At 37.5% G+C, this 23,612-nt stretch overlaps 1 protein-coding gene across 4 annotated transcripts in view; it reads left to right on the forward strand.

Annotated features, from left to right (window-relative positions):
* Positions 1 to 23,612, forward strand: part of ZFR (zinc finger RNA binding protein) — an 88,242-nt gene that overhangs the window by 17,120 nt on the left and 47,510 nt on the right. For 2 of the 4 annotated variants that reach the window (XR_013532346.1, XM_035291718.3), the window contains exons 3-7: positions 8,056 to 8,079; positions 9,575 to 9,857; positions 11,840 to 11,984; positions 14,308 to 14,526; positions 22,053 to 22,300. Coding sequence is in view for 2 of the 4 variants with exons in the window: in XM_035291718.3 (XP_035147609.2) it covers positions 8,056 to 8,079; positions 9,575 to 9,857; positions 11,840 to 11,984; positions 14,308 to 14,526; positions 22,053 to 22,300 (919 nt within the window). In the remaining 2 variants the exon portion in view is untranslated. The remainder of the gene's footprint in view (positions 1 to 8,055; positions 8,080 to 9,574; positions 9,858 to 11,839; positions 11,985 to 14,307; positions 14,527 to 22,052; positions 22,301 to 23,612) is intronic. The other 2 variants (XR_013532347.1, XM_002745083.7) reach the window with 1 other exon arrangement.

Raw genomic sequence — 23,612 nt, forward strand, 5'->3', positions numbered from 1 at the left:
ATTAAACAATCCTTTTCCTCTCTCCCTAGTCCCTGTTAACCTCTATTCTACTTTACGTTTCTGTGAATTTTACTACTATAGATACTTCATGTAAGTGGAATCATATAGAATTTGTCACTTTGTGACTGGCCTGTTTCACTTAGCATGATGTCCTTAAGATTCATCCATGTTGTTGTTTATGACAGGATTTTGTTTTTTTAAGGCTGAATATATGCCATGTATTTACCACACTTTGTTTATTCATTCCTCTCTTGATGAACATTTGGGTTGCATCTGCCTCTTGGGTCTTGTGACTGGTGCTGCTCTGAAGATGGATTCATAGATATCTGTTCGAGATCCTGCATTCAACTCTGTGTATGCCCAAAAGTAGGAACACTGTCTCACATGATAGTTGTATTTTTCATTTTTTGAAGAACCTCCATACTGTTTTCTGTAGCAATAGAACTGTTTTACAATCCCACCAACAGTGCATCAGGGTTCCAGTTTCTCTCACATGTCTCAAACAGTTGTTATTTTCTGGTTTAAGACTAGCCTTTCTAGTAAATGTGAGGTGATACCTCATCGTGGTTTTGATTCGCATTTCTTTGATAATTAGTGATATTGAGCATCTTTTCATGTGTTTCTTGGCCATTTGTATGTCATTTTTGGTACAGTTTCTACTTAAGTCTTCAGCCAATTTTTAAATTGGATTATTTGACTTTTTGTTGAGTTGCAGGAGTTTTTTATATATTCTGGGTATTAATTTCATGTATATGATTTGCAGATATTTTCTCCCATTCTACATGTTGTCTTTTCACATTATTGATTGGGTCCTTTGATGCACAGAGGTTTTTGTTTGTTTTTGAGATGTAGTCTCACTCTGTCACCTAAGCTGGAGTGCAGTGGCACAATCTTGGCACAGTGCAACCTCCTTCTCCTGGGTTCAAGCAATTCTCCTGTCTCAGCCTCTCAAGTAGCTAGGATTACAGGCGCACGCCACCATACCTGGCGAATTTTTGTATTTTTGGTAGAGACAGGTTTCACCATGTTGGCCAGGCTGGTCTCGAACTTCTGACCTCAAGTCATCTGCCTGCATCAGCCTCCCAAAGTGCTGGGATTACAGGCATGAGTCACCGCACTCGGCCACACAGAGGTTTTTAATTTTGATGTCTCATTTGTCTATTTTTAATTTTGTTGCCTCTGCTTTTGATGTCATATCCAACAAATCATTGCCAAATTTAATGTCATGAAGCTTTTTTCCTGTGTTTTCTACTAAGTATTTTTATCGTTTTAGCTGTTATATTTAGATCTTTCATCCATTTTGAGATAACTTTTGTATATTTTGTAAGGTGAGGCTCCAGCTTTTTTCCTTTTCATGTGGATATCCAGTTTTCCTAACACTATTTGTTGAGAAGACAACCCATCAAATGATCTGGGCATCCTTGTCAAAATTATTTGACTGTATATGTAAGGCTGTGTATCTGGGTCCTCTATTCTGTTTCATTGTCTATATGTCTATGTGCCAGTACCATACTGTTTTGATTATTAATAGTTTGAAATTAGGAGGTGTGAGACTTCCAACTTTGTTCTTCTATTTTAAGGTTATTTTGGCTATTAGGAGTCTTTTGAGATTCCACAGGAATTTTAGCATAGATTTCTTTTCTGGCAAAAAAAAAAATAAAAAATCACTGTGATTTTTATGGGAAGTGCATTGAATCTTTAGATCACTTTGGGTAGTATTGACATCTTTTATCCTTTTTTTTTTTTTTTGAAACAGAGTCTCACTTTGTCGCCAGGTTGGAGTGCAGTGGCGCAGTCTCGGCTCACTGCAACCTCCGCCTCCCAGGTTCTAGCAATGTAGCTGGGCCTATAGGCATGTACCACCATGCCCAGCTGATTATTTAATTTTTAGTATAAACAAGTTTTCACCAGGTTGGCCAGGATGGTCTCGATCTCTTAACCTTATGATCTGCCCACCTCAGTTTCCCAAAGTGCTGGGTCTACAGGAGTGAGCCACTGTGGCCAGCCTTGATAACCTTAACAATAGTATTTCTTCTATTCCATGAATATGGGTTGTCTTTCCATTTATTTTTGTCTTTAAATCTTTCAGCAGTGTTTTATAGTTTTTAGTATACACATCTTTCACTTTTTCACCTCATTTATAAGTGTTTTTTTTTTTCTTTTTTGAGACAGAGTCTGACTTTGTTGCCCAGACTGGCACAATTAGGGCTCATTGCAGCTCTGACCTTTCCTGGGCTCAAGTGATCCTCCCACCTCAGCCACGTGGGACTACAAGCATGTGTCAACATGCCCGACTAAAATTTTTTTTTTTTTTTTTGAGACCGAGTTTCACTCTTGTTACCCAGGCTGGAGTGCAATGGCACTATCTCCGCTACAGCCTCCGCCTCCTGGGTTCAGGCAATTCTCCTGCCTCAGCCTCCTGAGTAGCTGGAATTACAGGCACACGCCACCATGCCCAGCTAATTTTTTGTATCTTTAGTAGAGACGGGGTTTCACCATGTTGCATGATCCACCCGCCTCGGCCTCCCAAAGTGCTGGGATTACAGGCATGAGCCACCGCGGCCGCGTAATTTTTTTTTTTTTTTTTTTTTTTTTGTATTTTTTGTACAGAAGAGATCTCATATATTATCCTCCTACCTCAGCCTCCCAAAGTGCTAGGATTACAGGTGTGAGCCAGCCACCGTGCCCGGCCCAAGATTTTTATTCTTTTTTATGCTATTGTAAGTGGAATTGTTTTCTTAATTGCCTGTTTATTGTTAACGTAGAGGAATGCAACTGATTTTTGTATTCTATAACTTTGCTTATTTCACTTATTCTAACAGTTTTTTGTGGAATATTTTAGTGTTTTTGATGTATAAAATTATGTCATCTGTAAACAGATGGCTTTATCATTTTCAATTAGGATGGCTTTTTTTTTTTTCCCCCCAGAGTATTGCTTTGTTGTCCAGCCTACAGTGCGGTGGCACAATCTCGGCTCGTGGCAACCTCTGCCCCCTGGGTTTTCAAGCAATTGTTTTGCCTCAGCCTCCTGAGTAGCTGGGACTGCAGGCATATGCCACCACGTACAGCTAATTTATTGTATTTTTGTTGTAGACAGGATTTCACTGTATTGGCCAGGCTGATCTCGAACTTCTGGGCTGAAGTGATCCACCTGCCTTGGCCTCCCAAAGTGCTAGGATTACAGGTGTGAGCTACCACCTGGCCCAATTTGGATGCCTTTTATTTTTACTGCCTTACTGCTTTGGCTGAAACTTCAGTACTATGTTGAATAGAAGCAGTTAGAAGCATGCAGCTTTGCCTTCTTACTGATTTTAGAGGAAAAGCTTTCAACGTGTCATTGAATGTGAGGATAGCTATGGGCTTTTCATAGTTTTTATTATTTGAGGTTATTTCCTTCAATTCCTAATTGGTTGAGGTTTTTTTTTTTAATCGTAAAAGGATGTTGAATCTTGTCAAATGCTATTGAGATGTTCACATGGGTTTTATCTTTCATTTTGTTAATGTGTATTACATTGATTTATATGTTGAACTTGTCACCATATTTTAAACTGCTTAAGAAAACGCAAGTGTTGTAGAGAGTAGATGTGATGGTTGAGAGCACATATACACTGGGACCACACTGCTTAAGGTCAGGCTTTTGTTGTGCCACTTAATAGTGATTACATGATATCTAAGTTTAAAATATGTAATTTTCTGTTAGATTTCTAATAATTATAAACCTTACTTTACCATAAATAGTAGTTTTTATTAATGAATTAAGCAATGTCATTTTCCTGTTTCATGATAGAAACTTTTTGGGTAAAGGGATAATAGAGACCAAGAAAATGAATGATATAACCATTACAGACTCCCAAGTTAATGGTCTGCATCATGAAATGAAAATTCTCAAACATTTGGGTTTCAGGATCCTTGTAGCACTTGTAATTATTCAGAACCCCAGAGTTTGGTTTATTTGGGTTATGTCAGTATTTACTATTAGACTGAGCATGGTGGCTTACACCTGTAATCCCAGCAGTGTGGGAAGCCTGCCGGTGGATCACCTGAGGTCAGGAATTCGAGATAAGCCTGGCTAACATGGTGAAACTCTGTCTCTACTAAAAATACAAAATAGCCAGAAGATGGCAGCTGCCTGTAATCCTATCTACTCAGGTGGCTGAGGCAGGGAGAACTGCTTGAACCCAGGAGGCAGAGGTTGCAGTGAGCCGGGATTGTGCCACTGCATAATCTCCAGCCTGGGCAACAGATCAAGATTCTGTCTCAAAAAGAGAAAAGGGGGAGGCCAGGCGCAGTGGCTCACACCTGTAATCCTAGCACTTTGGGAGGCCAAGGCAGGTGGATCACAAGGTCAAGACATTGAGACCATCCTGGCCAACATGGTGAAACCCCATGTCTACTAAATATAAAAAAATTAGCCGGGCGTGGTGGCGCACACCTGTAGTCCCAGCCACTTGGGAGGCTGAGGAAGAAGACTCACTTGAATCTGGGAGGCAGAGGTTACAGTGAGCCAGGATCACTCCACTGCATTCTAGTCTGGTGACAGAGGGAGACTCTGTCTCAAAAAAAAAAAAGAATAAAACTATTACACATTAAGCAAAAATATGCTTATGAAAAACAGTGAGATGAGAGACATTGTTTTACATTTTTACAAATATTTTTAATGTCTTATTTAAGAATATTGATTCTAAAATCTGGTTTTGCATTCAGATTGTTGTAGTAAATTATTTGAATTAAAATATACCAAGGCAGCCTGACCTCACACCAATGTGTAATTAAAAAGAGGACAACCTTGTGTGGACCTCCTGAAAGAGTTTCAGGAACCCTTACAGCGGTCCTTGGATCACATTGAGTACCACTGTTAAATACAAAGTAAAAACTTCCCAGAGACCTACACCTTTAAAGCATTCTGGTTTTGTTTTATTTTGGTGCTCACCTCCACATCACTGAATAATATTCCTCTTTGGCTCTTTTGTAATATTTCAACTTTATGCTTATATTTTTATTTCCTACAATCACAGTTGAGGACTACATTACATATGCTCTCTTCTCATTTCTTCTCTTCCCAAATTCAGACTATTTCTGTTAATTTAGATAGTGTATTCCATTTTTAGTTCCATCAAAGCTGGACAGTACTTTCTACTTTAAGAATTCTTGAAACTCTTGTGCTTCACTTCTCTTTCCTTACTTTACTCCCCCACTTAATCTACTCTTGTGATAACGTTTACATTATGTTCTGTAGTCATAGTTTATCGTCTCCAATTTAGATTGATTCTAAAACTTTAAAGCAAAAACTATTTTGTTATCATCATATCAATAGTATTTACTGCGCAGCCTAGTACCATTTTATAATTGTGATTTCTAATATGTTCCATTTTACAGTCCCGTACCACTTATTAGAAAATCTTCTTAGGCTCAAGTTCAAATGGATTTTTTCTTTCTTTACACTATACTGATTGCTCAACTATGAAGTCTTTTACTGGGATCGTGCCTTTCTTGAACGGTTTACATTTCCTGAATTCATTCATTACCCTCTTTTTCTTAATCATGTTATAATTTCTTAAAATTTGTCTAGGCTCCCTGTCTACTGGCTATGTGTCTAGTCCCCTGTTTTTCTGGATACTTTCTCTGAGAGGCTTCTGTCCTTCCTCTAATTCCAGTCTGTACTCACTGCTCTCTGGACCTGCTGCCACAGCTGCTGACCTAGGCTTTCATCTGTTTGCAGGATCCTGTGTTTACTTGGTTTACTTTTTGTTTTAGCCAGAATGTATCTTCATGTAGCTTCCTAAGAAAAGGTGTTAAAGGAGGTAAACTTCTTCCATCCTTGAATGTTTAAAAAATCTTTATTCTGCCCCCATAGTTTGGCTAGATACAAAATTCTACATTAGTAATGATTTTCCCTTGAATTTTGAAGACAATATTGACTTCTAGCTCTATTGTTATCAGTAAGAAGTCTATTTTCATTTAGTTGTGTGTACCCAGTTTTCCCCTCATTGGAGACAGGATCTTTTTGTCTTGAAAAGTAAAATGCTGTGTCTCTAGGTTTGGTTTTTTCACTGTTTTGCTCTCTGTGAGCTTTTTGGATTTGAAAATATGGTTTCCTTCACGAGTGGGAAATTTTATTTTTTAATTTTTTTTTGAACTGCTTTTTTATTTTCTATCATTTCTTCTGGCTGGACATTGGGCCTCCTAGATTTATCCTTTCTTTTATATTTTTCATATATTTATCTTGTCTATTTCTCAACTTTATCTTCTCTTCTAGCTAGTATAAAGTTCTTGTTTTATAGATACAAATTAGAGTTTTTGAAAATACTCATCTGTTGCCTTCACATGTTCATTTCCCACACGGTCATTCTTACTTGTCTTGCAGTTTATGATAGGCTTTCTTCAGATATGTAGTAATTTGTGTTGTCTATTTTTTTTTTTTTTTAATTTTTTTTTTAAATTAAAAAGCCCAGGCTGGACTACAGTGGTGTGATCTCAACTCACTGCAATCTCTGCCTCCTGGCTGAGTGATCTCCTGGCTCAGCTTCCCAAATAGCTGGGACTTCAGATGCATGCCATCACATGAGGTTAATTTTTGTATTTTTTGTAGAGGTGGGGTCTCACTCTTTTACCAAGTCTGGTCTCAAAACTCAAGATCCAGCCTTCTCGGCCTCCCAGAGTGCTGGGGTTACAGTTATGACTGTTTTTTTTTTAAGCAGTAAGATTGCCTGGAAGTCCTCGGAGTCTTATGTTTTGTAGTGAGTCCTTGGCTCACTTTTTTTGGTAAGTAGGTAAGGAGCTGGCCATTTCTTGAGTAAGAATATAGAGTGTGTATACTCTTTAACAATTTTTTACATGCTTTCTTTTCCTGATTTTTGTCAGGGAAGGCACTCTGCCATTTATGTCTGACTCTTGAAGTGTTTCTTTTCTTCTTCTTCTTGTGTTTTTTGAGACAGGGTTTCACTCTGTCATCCAGGCTGGAGTGCAATGGCACAATCATGGTTCGCTGCAGCCTTAACCTCCTCTGCTCAAGTGATCCTCCTCCCGCAGCCTCCTGACTAGCTGGGACTACAGGCACATACTACCATGTGTGGCTACTTTTTAAAAAATTTTCTCTAGAGATGGGATCTTTCTACATTGCCCAGGCTGGTCTCAAGCAGTTCTCCTGCCTTGGTCTCCCAAAGTGCTGGGATTACAGGTGTGAGCCACTGTGCTCAGCCTTCCTGATGCTTTTGGTAGAAGGTACGGTTCCAGTCCAGATGATGGGTAGGGACCTGGCTATACAAAGCAGAGGTAGACAATGCCAGGGATGTGTAAATAGCAGTTGCTAAATGTGCTGACATCTTTTTCATATGGTTCCTGGGACTGGTGACTATATAATTTGTCGTTCAAACTGAGACATGTAGGAGAGTGAAAAGTACTAGTAATAATTACGCTGACAGTAGGCATTAGCTAGAGCATATGGTTATTCCTTCTTGAGTCTCATGGACATTTAGGGTGAATATCAGAGGCAATATAAGTTAAATTGACTGCCTGCCTGGTTGAGACAACATTCCATTCTATTCCCACCTGCTTTTTGTCCAGTAGGACATGTTTTGGGGACAGATACTGGATAAGGAGCAGTAGGTTGAATAGAAACAGTTGTTTATATAACCAAAATGACTCTTAGGTTGTGTAGTCTGGATGTATTTAATCTTATCCTATTAGTAAATGTTAAATACAAGTTTCACATACCTGGTATATATTTGTATTTTAAATATTATCTTTTTTTCTCAGTTCTAGGAATTTTGAAAAAGTATGACATGTTGCTAGCATTTTTCTTAAGGATATGGAGTTGTTCCTAGAAAATGTTATTCCCAAACCAGTTTTTCATTGAAACATATATCCTTGTCATGTTGGCATATATGTAGAAAATGTTAGCTAGTTTTATGTCAAAATATGGAAACCTCATCCAGATAGAAATTATATGAGTTTCTTTGGACTCTGTTCTAAGTTTTTTTGTTTTTTGTTTTTTTGTTTTCTTTTTCATATTGGACTGAAATCTGCCACCCTGTAACTTCCAACTATTGGTTCTAGTTCTGTTCTCTGGAGCAGCATGGAGTAAGTGTCTTCTATTAGAAGGCATCTATCACCTTTTCTAGACTGAATTTCTCCAGGTGTCCTCCCCTTTTTATGTGAAATTAAAACCCGTATTTCTGACCTTCACATTGATTCCCTTTGGAATCTTGTAACCTAATATAAACATCATAGTTTGTCAGTGTTTTCCATAATAGAGTTAAAATATAATGGCCCCAAATTTTAATTTAGTTCTATACTATATTTCTATGGCACCATGCACACCAGTGCAGAATACCTTGTACTATAACCCGTTAATCAGACTAGTTAATTAGTTCAGCTTCAATTTTTTTTTTCCTTTTTCTTAGTTTCTCAGTTGTCAGCCCATACTAAAATGTGGTCAGCTAAAACCTGCCAGCTGAGTAACTGTTGGGGCTATCATTTTTTTAGTAGGTGTTTCTGCCTTAGTAAAGTAGTTTTACCAAGTAGAATTGAGTGTATTATTCCAAGAACCTAGAACAAGAAATACCCTTTTATATGCTAACATCTGTAGGCCTTTGGTTTTAGTGACATAGGCTTTCAGATTAAAAGTTAAACATATTGCTCTAAGAACTTTAGCTAGAAATTCATTTGATTGCTGTTTTGCAAAATATTTTGTCTCTTTGAGGTTTAAATAGTTTTAATTGCAAAGCATCTGACTTGCATCTTCTTTTACAAAATATGCTATTATGTTTTTAAAAGTAAATTTGCATAATGAAATGCTGCCTGTAAGCTGGAAAACGGTATCTAAAATAACATATTCCATTGTAGGTTTTGTACCCTAGAACAGCACTTCTCAACCCTCAGCGCTGTTGACATACTCTAAATAATTCTTTGTTAATGCCCAACTGTCCTATGCATTGTAGGATGTGTAACAGCATCCCTGGCCTCTATCCATTAGATGCCAGTAGCCCACATATCACCACCTTCTCTGCAGTTTGATCATCCAAAATACATCAGATATGGCCATATGTCCCCTGGGGGAGAAAATTTCCCCAGTACTGTCCTAAAGTAACAGAAGTATTTTTTAATCAGCTAGTCAATAGTTTCCACCTTAAATTTCTTTATGTAATTGGGTTAGAATACATTGTTTTTCTTACCATGATTTCTTTGTAGAGATTTGTAAAACTGTATGACATAATAAAGAACTTCACATGTAACAAACACTTAACTAAAATTCCTGATCTGGTCAGTTTTTTCTTTTCTTGCTAATACTGTTTTTTATCCTAGTTTTTAATTCCTGTTTTGTGATATAATCTATGAGCTGAAATGTGTGACTATATAATATAGTGAGATTAAAGAATGAAAATTACAGAAAAGCAACACATATGATACTGAATAGGAAGTTTATTGAGTTCAAATACTTGACCTTTTGTGGTCCATGATTACATTACTTGAAAATGTGCTTTTTATTTCAGTTGATAAATAGCTTTTTATTCAAGTTTATTTACTCCTGGATATTAAAGTTGTGTTATATTTATTCTTGTGCTCCACAATATAGCCAGCAGCCTGCTTCGGGTGTAGCCTATTCTCATCCAACTACAGTTGCTAGCTACACTGTCCATCAGGCTCCAGTAGCTGCTCACACAGTTACTGCCGCCTATGCACCAGCAGCCGCCACAGTTGCAGTTGCCAGGCCTGCTCCAGTAGCTGTTGCAGCTGCTGCAACAGCTGCTGCTTATGGAGGCTACCCCACTGCACACACAGCAACTGACTATGGTTATACCCAGAGGCAACAAGAAGCACCACCACCACCACCCCCAGCTACTACACAAAACTACCAGGTAAGAAAACTACTACTAGTTTCGGTAGCCTTAACGTGGGTTTCTTTGGCGTCAGTGTATAATATAATGCCCTAGCCATTGCTTCTCAAACTTGGGGCTTCCAAAATATACATGTAATGATAGAGAAAAGTGAGTGAATATTCCTTGGTAGTGGGTACATACACGAATCATTAAGATTCCTTGCTGGCCGGGCGCAGTGGCTCACACCTGTAATCCCAGCACTGTGGGCAACTTAGGTGGGCATATCACCTGAGGTCAGGAGTTCAAGACCAGCGTCTCTACTAAAAATACAAAAATTAGGCCGGGCGCGGTGGCTTAAGCCTGTAATCCCAGCACTTTGGGAGGCCGAGGCGGGTGGATCACGAGGTCAAGAGATCGAGACCATCCTGGTCAACATGGTGAAACCCCGTCTCTACTAAAAATACAAAAAATTAGCTGGGCACGGTGGCGCGTGCCTGTAACCCCAGCTACTCAGGTGGCTGAGGCAGGAGAATTGCCTGAACCCAGGAGGCGGAGGTTGCGGTGAGCCGAGATCACGCCATTGCACTCCAGCCTGGGTAACAAGAGCGAAACTCCGTCTCAAAAAAAAAAAAAAAATACAAAAATTAGCCGGACACAGTGGTGCGCACCTGTAGTCCCTGCTACTTAGGAGGCTGAGGCAGGAGAGTCGCTTGAATCCAGGAGGCACAGGCTGCAGTGAGCCAAGATTGTGCCCCTGCACTCCATCCTAGGTGACAGAGCGAGACTGTCTCAAGAAAAAAAAAAGTCTTGCAGTGGACTTCGTATTATTAATCCTTCCTCCCAGCCCCTGTCCATCTGACTATTACATATAGCTATCTATTAAAAACTTTTACATTAATTACTAGTTAAATATTTCATTGTTTACCCCAAGTTTGTTTGTTTGATGTTGTTTTAACTGAAGACATAGAAAAGACTTACCCTGTTTGTACTAGAGCATTATTCATCTGGAACACAGGTATGTCTCCTATTTTGAGAATATTTTGAGAACAGGACAAACGTATTGTATATTTTCTTCTCAAAACAGCAAAGGTGAAAATTCTGTCCCCTATACATTTATCCTGTCAAGATGTTCTTTTTAAATATATATTATAACAAAAATTGATTATAGTCTTATTCATCCAGTTGCCTCTTACTCAATCTTACAGGACTTCTACATTCTCTTTATTATGTTTGAAAACAGTGCTGGATTACTACTTGCTTATTTAAATTAAATTTGGTCTCAATTTCTTTAATCTGTTTTTTTGTTTGTTTTCTGTTAGGACCTGTTTTTAAACTTTTGTCCTGCTGAACTTTCCCTGGTTTTGCTATATTCTTTCTAAAACATAGGAATTTGTGAAGTAAGAAATTGAAATATAAACAAACAATATTAGTATTTATTATTAATTTTAGTCTGGTTACTAAATGAAATTCCTTTTGATGTGTGATTGTTTATGCCCAGAGACAGAATATAATAAATTTTATTTTTAAAAGGGTCTATGAAACTCAGTGTTTTCTGGGCCCTGCCTACTTCTTCAGCCATTTTACCTACATACCTTTCTACCCCTCTTTACTTCATGAACTGCCAGAATTCACTCAGCTCACCTTGATCTTTCTTGAAAAAAAGAAAGCTGGAGCAATCACAAAGCTTAGTGACACAAGTGTTCTTTTCTGATATTATGGGATCCATCTTTAAGGCAAAACTACCTTGAATTTTTTAATAAAATTAATTTTTACTTAATTATTATTCAGAAATGTTTTGGCAATTGTTCTGATTGTAAAAGTTCAACATGCTGCTTGAAATTCTTTTGATATTATTTTAATGAAGTACAAAATAAATCTCTGTATTTAAATGATTCTTTTATATTTAGGTCTGTCACAAAACTACATATTGTTTTGTTTTCCTTTATTATACTTTTAAATAGTAAGTTTTTTTTTCCTTCCACTTGTCTCATACAAGATTTTCTTTCATTCCTTTTATTTAGGACTCATACTCATATGTAAGATCCACAGCGCCTGCTGTAGCTTATGATAGTAAGCAGTACTACCAACAACCAACAGCAACTGCTGCTGCTGTAGCTGCCGCTGCCCAACCTCAGCCTTCTGTTGCTGAAACTTACTATCAAACAGGTGAGTTTTCTTAACCTACACAATTTCTTCATAAACTATTGAAGTGTATGACTTACTGTATTTTTTTTTTTTTTTTTTTGAGATGGAGTTTCACTCTTGTTACCCAGGCTGGAGTGCAATGGCGTGATCTCGGCTCACTGCAACCTCCGCCTCCTGGGTTCAGGCAATTCTCCTGCCTCAGCCTCCTGAGTAGCTGGGATTACAGGCACGCGCCACCATGCCCAGCTAATTTTTTGTATTTTTAGTAGAGATGGGGTTTCACCATTTTGACCAGGATGGTCTCGATCTCTTGACCTCGTGATCCACCCGCCTTGGCCTCCCAAAGTGCTGTGATTACAGGCTTGAGCCACCACACCCGGCTGACTTACTGTATTTTTTAATGAATATAAGCTTTTGAGTCCATCTAAACTCATTATATCACATCACCTTGGGAGACAGGTTCTAGCCATGTCCTACTCTTGCTCTGCCAAAATTCCTTGGAGTCGCAATTCATAACCATGCCTTTCTCTCCCGGAAATGTACTCCATTTCTGTACTTTTGGCCCACTGCTCCATTCCTGCTGAAATAAGCTGTGCAAAAGAAGCTGGGGTGATAACTTCGGAACACATTTTTATCTTTCTTTCTTTCTTTTTTTTTTTTTGAGACGGAGTTTTGCTGTTGTTACCCAGACTGGAGTCCAATGGCACGATCTTGGCTCACCGCAACCTCCACCTTCCGGGTTCAAGCAATTCTCCTGCCTCAGCCTCCCGAGTAGCTGGGGCTACAGGCGCGCACCACCATGCCCAGCTAATTTTTGTATTTTTAGTAGAGACGGAGTTTCACCTTGTTGACCAGGATGGTCTTGATCTCTTGACCTCGTGCTCCACCTGCCTCGGCCTCCCAAAGTGCTGGGATTATAAGCATGAGCCACCGCACCCGGCCTCACATTTTTATCTTCGTCAGAAATGCCCAGAATGTATGATACTGCCAACAGCCTTTGTAACCAGTGGAAACTCTTTAATGGGCCCATATTTTTAATTAATCTTTCTCTGATCTCTAATGACAGTTGAGCCACCCATCGTGTTATCAGCCACCCATCGTGTTAAATACAGTCTGTAGAATGGTACAAATTTAGAAAGCATTTTGTTTGCAAAGAAGCCTGCATATTTATAGACTTTAAGGATTTTTTTTTTTTCTTTTTAGAGATTTGAGAATTTTTAAAACAAAGCTTTTGAAAAGTGGGCAATTCCTGGCTGGGCGTGGTGGCTCACACATGTAATCCAACCACTTTGGAGGCCAAGGTGGGCGGATCACCTAAGGTCGGGAGTTCAAGACCAGCCTGACCAACATGGTGAATCCCTGTCTTGAAAAAAACAAAAGAAAAGTGGGCGATTGCTTTAATTATTTTTGAAGGATGTGACGGTATAGGTAGAGCCTTGGAATAGAAGAGAGTTGAATTGGCTTCCAGTACTGGCTTTACTACTAATGTGGGCAAGTGGTTTTTTACTTCTTTTATCTCTGTTCTCTTATCTGTAAATGAGGTAGTTGACCCAGATTTCATTAGTGTCCCTTCTGGTTCTAAGATTTTATGAGTTCCTTAAAAGTTGTTTTAAAATGTTTTGAATTACAATAACTGACTATTCCTGTGGTATCTTCTCTGTTTATTTCTGTGTATAATAATCTGCAGTAAACTTCCTGTGCTAAATTATATAAGAGTTAGATCTTGACTTACTCTAATGCTGGTATTAACCAAGACTTTTTTAAGCTCTTTTTTTTAGCTCTTGGGTATTAGTCTTCATCTCTGAAAAGTATCATCTTTTTGTGTTATGTGGATCAAATTTCATAAGCAGATAAGTTCTACTTGGGATAAAAGTTCTACTTGGAAGGCTAAGGTGGGAGGGAGGGTTGCTTGAGTTTGAGGTTGCAGTGAGCCATGATCACACCATCGCACTTCAGCCTAGGCAAGAGAGTAGGACCTTGTCTCAAAAACAAAAATACGATAAAAGTTCTAAGTTACCTTTACTTAACTGAACATAAAATGAGCTTAGCCCCCTGATTTTGGGCCTTTTTCAGAAATAGCACTTATGTGCTTCAGTGATCATTTACTAGTGATCACTAATTTAGTGATAATGAGGCTTGTAAGACTCTTTCAAAGTATATTAACCTACATACATATTTTGTTCATCTTAGTAATAAGAGTTTTATACCTGTTGCCAAGGAGAAATTGCTAGCATAAAATTTATAGTTGATGTTTGTACCCATTCTTTCCAGTTTTTAAGGATACTGGTACAGTAACTATAGTAGCTTACTCTTCTAATTTTCTGATGTCTCTTTCCCGCTTCAGCCCCCAAAGCAGGTTATAGCCAAGGTGCAACTCAGTATACTCAAGCCCAGCAAACTCGACAAGTGACAGCCATAAAACCAGCCACACCAAGTCCAGCTACCACTACTTTCTCCATCTATCCTGTATCCTCCACTGTACAGCCAGTGGCAGCTGCGGCAACTGTGGTGCCATCCTATACTCAGAGTGCTACTTACAGTACCACAGCAGTTACTTATTCTGGTAAGACTGATAAACCATATTTAAATGAGTAAACAAATTAGGAAGAGACATAGTGGAAACTATCTTGATTGTCTATGAAATTACCTTACTCCCAATAATTGGAATTAAATTAATTGATAAACATAAATATAGGTACATAATGTGACTATTGTATGCTTTTTTTTTTTTAAAGAAAAGATCTTAGAATAATATAAAATGTTCTTGGGGATTTGAAAGCTCATTATGAGACTTGAGCTTAGCATTGCAATTAGAGGAAATAACACCCAGTTTTCTACAGTATTGTTTCCTTTCCCACCTTTCCAAATGAATTTGAAAACTCAAGGTTAATACTTAAGGAATACCACAAATTATTTTTGTTTATTTTGGCCCTCAAAGAGCTATTTCTTTATTTTCAGGAATAGTTCATCATGGAAATGTTGGGTAGCCTTTTCTAAACCTCCGTAAGGTCGTGGTTATGTAGCACACCTTTCTTGGAAGAACAGAGCAGCTTTATTTTCCTTAAATAATTATGTATTTCTCCCAGACAGGTACAGTGGCTAAAACTTTATTGTGTCTACTGCTGTTGCCAATTTCTAGTTGAGGTAGTTCGCATTATTGCAGTGGTTAAAATCATATGGCCTTTTTTAATAGACCCTCAGCTTTTTTATTCCCCCCAGAAAATATGCTGTGAATGACACCCTTATTTCTCAGAGATATCTTTTACTCTAGGGTACTAGGGATACAATGTGAATTGGGCATTCATGGAGTGTTTGGGAACCGTAAGTTCATTGTGGCTGGAATACAGGATACATGGGGTAAATATCAGGAGATGAGGCCAGAAGTGTCAGAGTATGTAAAGCCATGTGTGCTCTGTTATGGTGTGTCTCTTTATCTTGTGGGCAGAAAGGGAGCTGCAGAGTCTACATTAAGAAATAGAGCTGTGTGAGTAGATTTGTAAAGTTATCTGTGACAACCACATGGAAATGAAAGAGGAGACATTTTCATCTGAGAACTCTGGCTGGACTGACTGGTGAATGATGAAGACCTGCTCATCATTCACCAGTATGAATTGATGGTAGAAAGACATTTTATAATCTATTAAAGGCATAGTACAGGAGATTCCTTATTTAGGAAAGAAATATTTTGTTAAGATCTCAAGAAAATATTGAATTTATTATTCCTAGATCTGTCCTCTAAGATTTCCCAGATACAATTTTTCTGTCTCTCCCTATTTGGTTGACTAGCTATAATTGTAACTAGGATAATATTATTACAGTGAAATCTGATTTGACATTTTTTTAAATGTCCACATTAGCTTCAGAATAGGAAGTATCAGAGTTGCCTTTCCTGTTCATTGTTTCTCTCTTACGTGTGCTTCCTTTCCTTTCTCTTTCTCTCTCTGGTTGCTTATACAGTATGAAGATAATTTTTATTTACATGAGTAATGTATTACTATTTAAAAATTAGAAGCTAGGTTTTTAAAAAGAGAAAAAGTTAAACCACTAGATTTCTACTCCTAGACACTAATTGTCATTAACATTTAGTACATGTCTCTCTCTATTTTTCTTCCATGGAATATACATGTATAAATACAGTTTATAAAAATGAGTTTGTTGTATACATGCTATTCTGTAAACTGCTTTATTTTTACTGTGATTACCTTTCGTGACACTAAGTATAGATACATACCTCTGATTAATGTTTTTTTCCCAACTTTTTATATCAATTTTTTTTTTAAATAGAGTCTCACTCTCTCGCCCAGGCTGGAGTGCAGTGGCGCCATCTTGGCTCATTTCAATCTCTGTCTCTCAGGTTTGGGTGATTCTCCTGCCTCAGTTTCCTGTTAGTCTGGACTACCGGCACGTGCCACCATGCCTGGCTAGTTAGTTTTTGTATTTTTAGTACAGACAGGGTTTCACCATGTTAGCCAGGCTGGTCTGGAACTCCTTACCTCAAGAGATCCACCAGCCTTGGCCTCCCAAAGCACTGAGAGTACAGGCATGAGCCACCACACCTGCTCCAGAAAATTATAATTCTGCAGAAAAATTGGAAAAAATAGTTCCAATAACTATTTTTTATGCCATTCACCTAGGTTCACCAATTATTAATAATTTTTCAAATTTGCTTTCTCTCTCCTTTCTCTTGAAGCCTTTTTTTTTCTTTTTTTTTGGAGACGGAATTTCACTCTTGTTGCCCAGGCTGAAGTGCCTTGGCACCATCTCATCTCACCGCAATCGCTGCCTCCCTCATTCAAGTGATTCTCTTAAAGGCTATTAATAAATGGCTCAGCAATATGTTTTATGAGGAATATGCTTTATAAGTTGTACATCATATCGTACTTTGACCTCAATTCTTTAGAAGATATTTCCCAAGAATAAGGATGTTCTTTTATGTAGCCACAATGGCAACATTATAAAAAGGAATTGAACGTGAATACTAGACTGTCTAATACATAAATTTCTCCAGTTGTCCAAAAATGTATTTTATGGCTGGGCTTTTTGTATGTATTTGGTGTATGTGTGTTTGTGTTTGTGCTTTGTTTGAAATTTAGGATCCAGTCAAGGATCATGGATTGTATTTGGTTGCCATTCTTTGTTAGTTTGCTTTAATGTAGAACAGTCCCTTATTTTTATCTTGTCTCATAATAGTGACATTTTTGAAGCATTCAGGCCAGTTGTCTTGTAGAATGTCCCATAATCTGGATTTATCTGATGAGTTATGTTTAGATTCAGGTAACTTTTTAGACAAGAAAATTATTTGACCAGCCTTCCATTTAATCACATCAGAAGCACATGATAAGTAATGTTTGTTTATTCTTTATCGATGATGCCTTTACTGGTTAAAACTGCCTATCAGAGTTCTCCATTATAAAGACACCTTTTTCCTTTATAATGAACAAGTAATCTCTGGGCCTTTTGCTAAACTGTCTTTCACCCCCTGGTGTTAGATTCTTTGAAAACTGAATGAGTTTCTACAGTAGTAGTTGCAAAATCCTTTTACATTAATTCTTAGGCATTCTTCTCTAAAGAAGAGTGCCTTCCTTCCACTTCCTTTTTTGTTATTGCTATGAACTTGTTCTTTTTTATTCAATGTACAGTCGTCCCTTATGTCCATGTGTGATTGGTTCCAGGGCCCCCATTGATACCAAAATTTGTGGATGCTCAAGTCCCGTATGTAAAATGACATTTGCTTATAACCTACGCACATCTTCCTAAATACTTCAAATTATCTCTAGATTACTTACAATACCTAATACCATGTAAGTGCTATATAAATGGTTGTTAAGCTGTAGTGAGTTTTTGTATTGAATTTTTTGTTAGCCCCCCATTTTCCCTTTTTTTTTTTTTAAGATGGAGTCTTGCTCTGTTGGCCAAGCTGGGGTACAGTAGTGCAGTCTTGGCTCACTGCAACCTCTGCCTCCCAGGTTCAAGCGATTCTTGTGCCTCAGCCTTCTGAGTAGCCGGGATTACAGGCCTGAACCACCACACCTGGCTAATTTTTGTATTTTTAGTAGAGATGGGGTTTTGCCATGTTGGCCAGGCTGTCTCAAATTCCTGAGCTCAGGTGATCCACCTGCCTTGGCCTCCCAAAGTGCTGGGATTACAGGTGTGAGCCACTACACTCGCCTCTGAATATTTTCGGTTCATAGTTGATTGAATCCATGGATGCTGAACCAGTGGATACAGAGAGCAACCATATTACAATCTATTACTCTCATTTCTGTCTTTGAGGCTCATACTGTTTCAAATTTGCCCAGTGGGATCTACTCAAACCAGCTCCTGAGTCTTTTTGACATACTCCCACTAGTCTTTGAGCACAACTTTTTTTTTGGCCACTGAAAGTTATTACAGATACACTTAGAGCTTTCCCTGCCCTAGAGTTATAGTCAGCCGTGTCATGAAGGAGCCATGGTTTCTTATAAATGCCAGTGGTATATAGAAACCATTGTAATAGCTACAGAGTATTCTATTGTATAGATGTACTATATTTTAAAGTGTGTTTGAGGACATTTAGTTGTAAATGAGATTAAAACTGGAAACAGCACTAGGTTAGAACATCCTTACATGTAAAGATTTGTACATTTGCCCACTTGTTTCCCTAGGATAAATTTCTAGTTGTAGAACTGTTTAAGAGTATCTGCTTTTTAAAAACTATGTGATACACAGTCCAAAACTACCGAATCAGAGAAACCATTGTTAAGGCTTCTGAGTTCTGTAGCTGCAATTTTTGGCAGCTACAATTTTGGTCAGCTATTCTCTATCTTAGTAAAATGAGTTCTAGAATATTGCTACCTACTAAATGATGACTTGTAACATGATGAATTTACTACTGAAATATTATTTTTTGTTTCTGTTATCATTTAAAAGTTATATACCAGCTGTTCTAATATCATAGCTTACTAATTGAAAATTTTTTTCTGAGACTAGGTCTCATTCTGTCACCTAGGCTAGAGTGCAATGGCACCATATCAGCTCACTGCAACCTCCACCTCATATGATCCTAACTTCAGCCCTCCCAAGTAGGTGGAACTACACACGTGAGCCACCATGCCTGGCAAATTTAATTTTTGTATTTTTTTTTGTAGAGAGGGGATTTTGCCATGTTGCTCAGGCTTATCTAAAACTCCGAAGGTCAAGCAATCTGCTCACCTCAGCCTCCCAAATTGTTGGGATTACAGGTGTGAGCCACCATGCCTGGCCTTGATAAACACTTTTAATGAAAGTACTTTCTTTGTTTTTTGTTTTGTTTTGATTTTGAGACAGTGTCTTGCTCTGTCACCCAGGCTTGGAGTAGAGTGCCATAATCTCTGCTCACTGCAACCTTCAACTTCTGCGTTCAAATGATCCATCCCACCTCAGTACATGCCATCACACCAGGCTAATATTTTATATTTTTAGTTGAAATGGGGTTTCGCCACACTTCCTAGGCTGATCTTGAGTTCTTGGGCTCAAGTGATCCACCAGCCTCAGCCCCCAACAGTGCTAGGATTACAAGTGTGAGTCTCTGAGCCTGGCCTAGTAAAAGTACCTTTTAAGAGAAACCATTTCAGTTTTCAAATATTGTGCATTTACTTAATTTATAGACAGATTTTAGTTTTCTTTGAGACAGGGTCTCACGCTGTCACCCAGGCTAGTGTGCAGTGGCACGATCATGGTTTACTGCAACCTCGACCTCCTACCTCAGCCTCCTGAGTAGCTGGAACTACAGGCATGCCACCACACTTGGCTAATTTTTGTAGTGTTTTTGTGGAGACAGGCTTTCGCCATGTTGCCTAGGCCAGACACAGCTTTATATTCATTTTCCTATAATGCTTTTTAGAGGAAATATACATTTGTTTGCTAGTAGTTTTAGGAGAATTTAAGATACCCTTTATCAGAATTCCAGACTCTTCAGCCCATCTTTCAGTGCGTGCTTTGATTTATTTTTTATAAGTAAGCTGTAATTAAATTTGCATTTTATTAGTTTTAGACTACCTGTGTGCAAGTGGAGATTGTTTTATGAATATTAAGCTTAACTTGGTGATTTTTATGGTTAAGTTAGTTTAGTGTTTAAAGGATCCTGCAATTTCTAAACATAAGTTTTCTCATCTGTAAAGTAAAGATAGTGATGCTTGCCTTATAGATCTGTTCTAAAAACTACACTGTTCCTGACACACTGCTTCCTGTATCGTGAACTCTTGATTTAAAAAAAAAAAAAAAAACTAGAAGACCTAGTCTTCCAGCACTGTTCACCTATTGTCTTTATTCTGCTTCATGTTTTCTTAATACATAATTTATAAAGTTACATTTCTGTGTCATTTGTATAGTCTCTGTATAGAAGAACTGAAGTCATTTGGAAAATATCTGTTATAAAGATTTTATGTAAAAATCATGATCTTACTTGGTAATAATCTAAAAACATCTTTATTTCTAATTGACGTTTTTCTATGACGTTTCTCTACAGTAAAATGTAAACTATACATGTTTTTGCCTATAAGCTTGAAAACATTTGGCTGTGAGCTTATGTTCTTTTATCACATTCTTCAGTAACAGAGGACGTTCATAGGACTGCCCAGTAAAGAGTTTATTGGTTTATAGAAATTTTCTTTTAAGCAGTTATGTCAATTGTTTTCTCTATTTTATATGATCATACACTTTATCATGGATACATGGCTACCTCTTTCTATTTTCATTTCAGATGTTTTCTTGTCTGTTATCACACTTGCTGTCTTAAAACTTTATATACTGTAACAACCCGACATAAATAAGTCTTAAGAAGGCTTTTCTTGAAAGTTGCTGACTACTTTCTCTCCTGTATATGTCTGGTTTCAGATTTCTATGACTTTGGTTTTCTGTGCATTTAAGCTCTCACCATTCCAATTTATTTTTTCTTCCCTGTGTGTATAGATATATTGGAAGTAATGGGTCCTAAGTCTTTCAGTATCGCAGTCTGCACTTGAGAGACCAAAACATTCAGTTTTCTGTAAGCAGTTCTTCTGTGCCATTCTGTCAACTAGGAATCTCTTTCTCGAGCTTTATATTACTCTTTGTCTGTCCATTACCACTTAAAGTAATAAGGAAATCTAACTGAAATATGGTACATAGGCAATCTACCAAATTTCCAGAGATCTTAGTTTAGAAATGGTCAGTTTACCAGTTTTCAGGTCGGCTTATTTGTAAAATCCACAGCTTTCAAATTTAAAATGTTCATAGATTTAAAAATCTGTAAATCACTGAACATAAACAACGTGTATATATTATATAAACAGCTAGCATAATGTATTTATTCAGTTGAATCTCTGAACAGTGGAAATGGGTAAAATTCATACATATAACCAGAAAACATAATGCTTTTTCATCTTTTGGAAAATGAGAACCAGTGTATTGGTCTCTAATTCCAAAATCTTTTAACTGTTGTCCTATATTTTCATCTGAACTTCAGTTCCACTTCACAAACTTCTGCTAAGCTCTATTTTCTTTGCCTCCCTAGACTAGCATCTGTCAGCTTCTTAGTTTTATTAGAAACTAAATTAGTTGCTTAGTTGTACAACCCATCACTTGATCGCTGAGCCTCCAAGTCTTGGTGTCGTGTTTGTATGTTTTCCTCATCCTTTATCTCTTTTGTCCTCTTAGCTACCAAGCATGTCAAATCTCCCATGAGTTTTGTTTTTCCTGTCTAGTATCCTACTTCAGATTCTTCCTCAAATCCAATGCTTATTAAATTTTATTCACAGGATTGTATTCGGGGACATACCAGATTCTTTAAACATCAGACAAGTTTGTCAAACACACTGTCATGTCTCTCAAACTATAAGCTTTTTTGAGGCAGGGACCAAATTTTACAGTCTTTATACCTCTGTAACACCTGGCATGTGTTGAGTAAGTACTAGTTGATTACTTTCTTAGAAGGAAGGTAAGCTTTTTTCTGATTCTGTGAGATAAGCATTTATAAATAAGCACATGTAAGTCTATCTTTTTTGGCAGGATTTATTTAATTTAAATTCGTAACTTTTAACTTGTCCATATTATGTGTATGTAACATGATTTTTGTTTGATTTTATTTGTAAGGTACGTCTTATTCAGGTTATGAAGCAGCAGTGTATTCAGCTGCATCTTCCTACTATCAACAGCAGCAGCAGCAACAGAAGCAGGCAGCAGCAGCAGCTGCTGCTGCTGCTGCAACAGCCGCCTGGACAGGGACCACCTTTACTAAAAAAGCACCATTCCAAAATAAACAACTGAAACCAAAACAGCCTCCCAAACCACCACAGATTCACTATTGTGATGTTTGTAAGATCAGCTGTGCTGGACCACAGGTACTTACTTTGTATGTTTTACCTTGAGTCTTAAGTGGTTATTTTTGATAGTTAAGTGGAGTTGGTATTCTAACTCCTGAGCCTACAAAGAGGTTTACTTTTTTTTTCCTGTTAGCTTTCAGCTAATGCATTTTTTAAAAGTTAGTTGTATTGAGGCATGAGAATTTTCAGGAAAAAACTGTAAAGATAGTTATTGATGTACATGATATATAGGCAGATTAAGCTATTTTTCCAGAAGAAGACTTTGCTCTTTAAAACTTAAATTTAGTTTAAAAATTTTGTAATCAAATTAATTGGGACTTGGGTAAGACTGAATTTTTATTTCATTTCATTTTTAGCATCTATAACTTACTTCACAAAGCCTTTATTCAAAATTCTTCAACTTAATATAATGGGTTACTGATAATCTGTAACTTTCAGGATTGCATTTCTAATGCGACTGACTTTGATATATACTTTATAGCATGTTACTTATTTCTATAATCTCTTTCATAAGGGGAGTAGGAACTTTGGGAACAAGAAAGCTGTAAGAAAGTGTCATTTTCAAAAATACCAACTAATGAGGCATGTAAATGTTAAAACCCTTATTCCTTTTTTAGTATTGTATTATTTTGGATTGTTAAACATTAAAATGGGTGATTATGACCTGATTCTATTTATTAAAATTAATGGATTAAACCCCCTTCTAGCCATATTATTGAGCTTACAAGTATTTACTTTTTATATTAAAATTTGGTAAATAGCTTGGCAGATGAAAGGCATGTTATTTGGAAACAACCAATTTTGACTCTACTAGTTTCTCCAAGTTATATCCATCTCTCATTGCCCTACCTAGGTTTATGTTTTTTTAATTTACTGGATTAGTTTTCTCTACTTCTGAATTTTGGGTGGTTTTTACTAGCATTCCCTCAGTTATGCCAAATTAGAGAACATTTTTAATATATGTGGCTAAATATATAAACCCTCTTTTCCCCTGTTTTGAGTATGGCAGGAAATAGTTTTGTTGTGGATTGTGTGGTTGGCAGGAGGTATCGCAAGGCAGGTGTGGCACAGGTGGGAAATGTTTGCAGGGACCTGGGGTAAACATGAAAGGGAACAAGAATGGTGGGTGATCTTTGTATTTAAGGAGTATTTCCTACTCTTCATTGACTGTTTCAGAGGGGTTAGTGTCATGAGTGCCAGACCTGGGCATAAGAAATGTATTCATTACCTGGCTTATATGAAAGTATACAACTTGACACTTGGGTGATAGGTTAACAGGAGCATTTGGAATGAGTATATATGAGGCTGGCTATTTTTGCTGTGCTGGATG

Source organism: Callithrix jacchus, chromosome 2, assembly GCF_049354715.1.
Source record: "Callithrix jacchus isolate 240 chromosome 2, calJac240_pri, whole genome shotgun sequence".
Lineage (NCBI taxonomy): Eukaryota > Metazoa > Chordata > Mammalia > Primates > Cebidae > Callithrix > Callithrix jacchus.